Source organism: Semicossyphus pulcher, unplaced genomic scaffold (assembly GCF_022749685.1).
Source record: "Semicossyphus pulcher isolate SPU_LCO1_2020_fin unplaced genomic scaffold, fSemPul1.0.p SCAF_22, whole genome shotgun sequence".
Taxonomy (NCBI): domain Eukaryota; kingdom Metazoa; phylum Chordata; class Actinopteri; order Labriformes; family Labridae; genus Semicossyphus; species Semicossyphus pulcher.
In genome coordinates this window covers 21,957,458-21,964,116 of record NW_027211696.1, presented here as the reverse complement: position 1 = coordinate 21,964,116, position 6,659 = coordinate 21,957,458, and the positions used below count along the sequence as shown (strand labels likewise).

Genomic DNA, 6,659 nt, shown 5'->3' with positions numbered 1-6,659 from the left:
TAGCGTGACGTGACATCAGCTGACTGCGGACAGAAGAAGACAAATCCTCCGTCGACCTTCATCTCGGTGAATCTCTCCGGTGTTTCCTCCGCTTCCGATCCGACATGGCGAGTCAGTCTCAGGGCATCCAGCAGCTGCTGCAGGCCGAGAAGAGAGCGGCCGAGAAGGTGGCTGAAGCCCGCAAACGTGAGTACGACAGGCGGCCTTCGAGCCAGCAAAGGCCCGCTGCACTGTCCGCAGGCTGGACGGCTGGTAACGGACAGAATAACGAAGTGTCGGTGAGAAATGAGAGAGAGAGAGATAGACACCAGTAGAGAAGGAGACAGACACCAGTAGAGAGAGAGAGACCAGTGAAACCAGTTGAAAGCCTGCTGGACGGCAGACCGCCGGCCTGTAGCTGAGCTCAGCGGGATTCTGTGTAGAGATATTTGGAACTTAGTTTGTTTTAATATTTAATCAGCTCAGACTCAAACAGGAGATCATCTTAGAGTCAGTTAGTTCCTCTTTTAAATCGGCCTCCAGGAGCTGCTCCTCCTGTCTCCTGTTTAGTGTCACTGTTTTCTCCTGTGTAGCCTGAGCTCTCTGCATAATACAAACTAATACGTATAAATATAACCTATTAATGAAGTAAATATATAAAGAGTAACATCACTACATGATTGGTCTCTGTGGCTGAAGGACGTTTCCATAGAAGAGTTTGGATTAGTCATCAGGACAATAAATCTATATCTGTGTGTGTGTGTGTGTGTTAGATCATATCGCGAGTGTAAATTGTAAACATCTTACTGATACATGTAAATATATCTCAATAGTTAAGTCTTATTCATGACAGAATAATGTGTGTTTATTTGAATACGTTTCATTTATTCTTCATGTTTTTAAAGCTCTGCTCATTAAAACACAAGTTCAAATATTCAGGGTTTTTTTTGTTCCCACACTTCCTGCTGGTGTGAGTCAGCCGCTGAGCATCATGGGATACAGAGTCTTATGATGAAGAGTCACAGAGAAGGAATGAGGATGACTGATTGAATCAGATGTGACTGCACTGAACAATCAGTTGATCAATGAGTTGATCAATCAGCTCGTAAATCAGTTCAGACACAGACAGGAAGTGGTCTCAGTCACAGAAACACCTTCAGAATAAAACCCCTTAATACACTTTAATAGAGTCAGATAACACTATACAGAAGTCTGTGAGACAGGCAGACAGATGTTCTGTCTGTCTGCCTGTCTGTGTCCTCGCACAGAGGACGAGCAGCTCCGTGTCCTCTCCTGTGTTTTCACTCGTACGGACATAAACTGCTGTGATGATGTGAAGATGTCACAGAATCATACAGACGTTAACACCTGAACGTGAACAGGATCTTACTGTTTTATATTCTCAGAAACTGAAGTCAAATATGTAAACATGAGTGTCAAAACTACATGAAGCTGGAAGTTATGTGGAGACAACAAGAGCGAGAGAGAGCCCTCCTCTGAGCAGCCTCTCTCACTCTCTCTCTCACACTCGCTCTCTCTCTTTCTCTCTGATGTTGTGGCTGTCTCTCGCCCCCTGCAGGTAAGAACAGGCGTCTGAAGCAGGCTAAAGAAGAGGCTCAGGCTGAGATTGAACAGTATCGTCTGCAGAGAGAGAAAGAGTTCAAGACCAAAGAGGCCGCAGTACGTTTACACCACAGACACCACAGACACCAGTGACACCACAGACACCACAGACACCACAGACACCAGTGACACCAGTGACACCAGTGACACCACAGGCACCACAGACACCACAGACACCAGTGATACCACAGACACCAGTGACACCAGTGACACCACAGACACCAGTGACACCACAGACACCAGTGACACCACAGACACCACAGACACCAGAGACACCACAGACACCAGTGACACCAGTGACACCACAGACACCAGTGACACCAGTGACACCAGTGACACCAGTGACACCAGTGACACCACAGGCACCACAGGCACCACAGGCACCACAGACACCAGTGACACCAGTGACACCAGTGACACCACAGGCACCACAGGCACCACAGGCACCACAGGCACCAGTGACACCAGTGACACCAGTGACACCACAGGCACCACAGACACCACAGACACCACAGACACCACAGACACCACAGACACCAGTGACACCAGTGACACCAGTGACACCAGTGACACCACATGCACCACTGACACCACAGGCACCACTGACACCACAGGCACCACAGGCACCACAGGCACCACAGGCACCACAGACACCAGTGACACCACAGACACCACAGGCACCAGTGACACCACAGACACCACAGGCACCAGTGACACCACAGACACCACAGGCACCAGTGACACCACAGACACCACAGGCACCAGTGACACCAGTGACACCAGTGACACCAGTGACACCACAGACACCACAGACACCACAGACACCACAGACACCACTGACACCACAGGCACCACTGACACCACAGGCACCACAGGCACCACAGGCACCACAGACACCAGTGACACCACTGACACCACTGACACCAGTGACACGACTGACACCAGTGACACGACTGACACCAGTGACACCACTGACACCACAGACCCCACTGACCCCACAGACACCATTGACATTTTTTCGGTTTGATTTTTATTTCAGTATTTTCTAATTAAACTTTTTTTCTTAGGGTATCTGTATTTAAATTTTTTTATTTACTTTATTTAAAAAGATTATTCTTGTGTTTTGTAATAGGCCCTGGGTTCACATGGAAACAGCGCGGTGGAGGTGGACCGCGACACGGCCGAGCGGATGGGTCGCATCCAGAATAGTTACCGTGGAAACAGAGAGACGGTGTTGGGCGAGCTGCTGCGACGCGTCTGCGACATCCAACCGGAGTTTCATGCTAACTACCGTGTGGCTGGCTGAAGGGGCGGGGCCACAATAGGTTCGGGGGGGGGGTTAAGGCTGCAGGGGGTGGGGCCAACAGGAAGACATGGACATTAGCAACTCTAGCTTAGTTAGCTTCAATCACAGGAAAACTTTTATTTTGAAGTTGCAAAGTTGATTTCTTCCTGTTGTCCTGCTCTGAACAAACACGAGAACGTCAGTAAATGTTGTTACTGTGTTGATGTTTACGAAATATTTATATATATCAGAATTACAGGTTGTTGTTTTTTTCTGTTAAACCTTAAAATCTTTAAAATCTTCCTGAATTAAAAAAAATTAAAGTCTTTCTTTCCTGTGTCTTGGCCTGGTCCAAGGAGATAACCAGCCGATCAGGCCTCAGTTTGAAGTATGATGAAATAAAAATCTAATATGAGGAGCTGATTGGTTGTTTTACTCTGAACTCTCTCCTCCAATCAGCAGCCACAACTCAACTCTGATCTTTCACCTTATTGGCTGGAGAGAGTGGAAAGGCTTTTATTGTGAACTCTTGTGCTTTCCATTATGTTGTTTCCTGTATGTGAACATGTGACTTCCTGTTGATGTTTGTGAGGTGATGAAAATACAGAAATATTAAAATGAATGATGATTGGCTGAACCTGTGTGATGCTGCTCTGTGATTGGTTTAAAGAAACATGTAGGAAACACCTGACGGCCAGCAGAGGGCGCTGAACCTGACGTCCACCTACTCAACATGGTGTTCAACGGTTTATGATATAAAATCCATAGTTAAACTGGTTTATGGTATATAATCCGAGTTAAACTGACTGAACAAACAGGTCATGTAATGTTTAAAGTTTAAAGACTGTGCTCCCCAAGTTCAAGCAGTTTGTGGACATTAAAACCAGAGGAGAGAACATGCTGGATCTGGTGTATGCAAACTCCCCGGATACATACAAGGTAACCCCCCGCCCCCACCTCGGTTGTTCTGATCACCTGTCTGTTATGCTGGTGCCTGCTTACAAACCAGGCCACTGAAAAAACAAACCAGGATCTGGCCAAAGGGTGCAGCCTCGGCACTTCAGGACTGACTGGGAGGTTTTCAAGACAGCAGCTTCCCAGGGAGATCAGACAGACATTGAGGAGTATGCTGAGGCGGTAACCAGCTACATCGCAAAGTGTACAGAGGATGTCACTGTAATTAAGACCTTCACTGCACGTGGCAACCAAAAACCCTGGATGACTACAGAGGTGCACTCGCTGCTGACAGCCCGAGATGCAGCCTTCAGGGCGTGGGACGAGACTGCACTCCGCTCAGCCAGGTTGGCGCTCTCAAAAGGGATCAAGGCTGCAAAACGCACCTACGCAGAGAAAATCTAGGGACACCTCTGCACACAGGAAACACCAGAAGGATGTGGCAGGGAGTCCAAGGACTGATGGATTACAAGTCCAGGCAGGGGGCCGTCGACGATGACGCTTCTCTTCCAGACAGACTCGACAACTTCTTCGCATGCTTTGAAGCATCAAACCCGACAACCAGAGGGAGGGCTGGTCCTTCTCCACCATTTGTCAGGCCAGCTCTCACCATCAACGCAGCAGACTCACGGAGGACCCTAACCAGGGTCAATCCACGGAAAGCGACAGGTCCGGACAACAACCCAGGACGTGTGCTCAGAGTCTGCACTGGCGAGCTGGCAGATGTTCTGACTGACATCTTTCACATCTCCCTCAGTCAGGCCATCGTCCCCAGATGCTTCAAAACATCCACGATAGAACCAGTGGCAAAGAAATCAGTTGTAACTTGTCTGAATGACTACCACCCCGTCGCACTGACACCTATTGTGATGAAGTGCTTTGAACGGCTCGTCAAACCACACATCACAGCCAGCCTCCCTGCATCACTTGACCCGCTCCAGTTCACTTATTGTCCCAACCGCTTCACAAAGGATGAAATATCCACCACCTTGCACTCAGTCATCACTCATCTGGACAATAAGGACACCTACGCCAGAATCCTGTACATTGATTTCAGCTCAGCGTTTAACACCATCATCCCCCAGAGACTAATAGAGAAACTCCTCATACTCGGCCTGAACACCGCCACATGTCTCTGGATCCTGGACTTTCTGACTGAGAGACCTACGTCTGTCCATGTTGGAAAAAACATCTCAAACTCCATCAGGCTGAGCACTGGATCTCCTCAAGGCTGTGTACTCAGTCCATTGCTGTTTCCACTGCTAACACACGACTGTGCATCCAGATACGAGGGGAACCAGATCATCAAGTTAACACACCACAGTGGTGGGACTCATCCGTGGAAATGAGGAATCAATGTACAGGGAAGAAGTTAAACACCTAGAGGGCTGGTGCAGAGAGAACAACCTGGTGCTCAACGTGGACAAAATGAAGGAGATGATCATCGACTTTCGGAGGTCACAGCCCGAGCACGCTCCCCTCAGCATCAGCGGCAGCACAGTGGAGAGAGTGGAGAACATCAAGTTCCTCGGAGTGCAGATCTCGCAGGACCTGAGCTGGAATAAGAACACTTCAGGGATTGTGAAGCGGGCCAAGCAGAGACTGTACTTCCTGAGTAAACTGAAACAAGCCTCTCTCCCCACCAGCATCCTCAGGACCTTCTACAGAGGTGTGGTTGAGCGCGTACTAACATACTGTATCTCAACATGGTACTCCAGCCGCAGCGTGTCTGACAAGAAAGCCCTGCAGAGGATAGTGAGGGGAGCTGAGAGGGTCATCGGAGTTTCCCTCCCCTCTGTCCAAGAACTCTTCCAGAGCTGCTGCAGGAGCAGGACACTGAGCATTGTCAGGGACCCCTCACACCCTCTCCACAAACTCTTTGAACTGCTGCCATCAGGCAAACGTTTCCAGAGCATTGAAGGCAGAACCACCAGATTGATCAACAGCTTCCTCCCACAAGCTGTTAGGATGCTGAACTGCTGATCTGGAATATGCACACTACTGCAGCTTAGTCTCAGTCAGAGTCCTGGTTCTAGTATTATTTATTCTTATAGCAATTATTTATTCTTACAGTGATTTTAACTTTTTTTATTTTGCACTTTAATCACAGGTTGCTGCTATGGACATTTGATTACTGTCACTTTTATTGAATCCTAGAGAAACACTCTCGTTTTGCTTACACACCGCTGTATGTACAGCCGAATGACAATAAAGTTTATTTATTTGTATTTATTTACCTCCACATTTTATGTTGTTATTTTTATTATGTCTCTTGTTTGTTGTGTCATAGTTTTATAGGAAAACACAACAATAATAATAAAACAACAACAACAACAACAATAATAATAATGATAATAAAGTTTTTAACAGATTTATTTTTTGGGGGATTTATTTTAAGTGTTTCGTCTTCCTATCTGTCTGCTTCACGCGCTGGTCACCTGACCTCCTCACTACAGACACCACATACGTGGCTCCTTAAAAGTCCCGCCCCTCACTTCTTGACTCGTCCTCTGATTGGTCCAAACAGGAAGTCCTAATTGTTTTCTCAACTCATCTTTGCTCCTCCCCTTCGTTCTGCGTAAATACGTCATGACGCACGGAAGCGGCGCAGCAGAGGGACAGACGGTGAGGAGAAGTTGAAGAAACCGAACGACTTTGTTCTTCTTCTGTCTTTCTTCATCTCTTTTATTTCCCTGCGAGTTTTTAGTGTCATATTTCTGAGCCAACGGAGGAGGAGGAGAAGAAGAAGAGTTCCAGGTGAGCTTATGATGTGTTTGTGTGTATTAGAGCGTGTGTGTGTAACTGTCAGTGACCTCTG

General features: G+C 47.5%; 2 protein-coding genes across 2 annotated transcripts in view; both read left to right on the top strand.

Annotated features, from left to right (window-relative positions):
- Positions 1-3,524, top strand: atp6v1g1 (ATPase H+ transporting V1 subunit G1). Its single transcript, XM_069673919.1, has 3 exons — positions 1-186; positions 1,559-1,659; positions 2,735-3,524. The coding sequence occupies exons 1-3, from the start codon at positions 105-107 to the stop codon at positions 2,906-2,908; spliced, it is 357 nt and encodes a 118-aa protein (XP_069530020.1). The 5' UTR covers positions 1-104; the 3' UTR covers positions 2,909-3,524.
- A 2,931-nt stretch (positions 3,525-6,455) lies between these two features.
- The window catches only part of slc31a1 (solute carrier family 31 member 1), a 7,660-nt gene continuing 7,456 nt past the window's right edge, over positions 6,456-6,659 (top strand). Inside the window, exon 1 of the mRNA XM_069673936.1 lies at positions 6,456-6,598. The gene's annotated coding sequence lies outside the window, so the exon portion shown is untranslated. The remainder of the gene's footprint in view (positions 6,599-6,659) is intronic.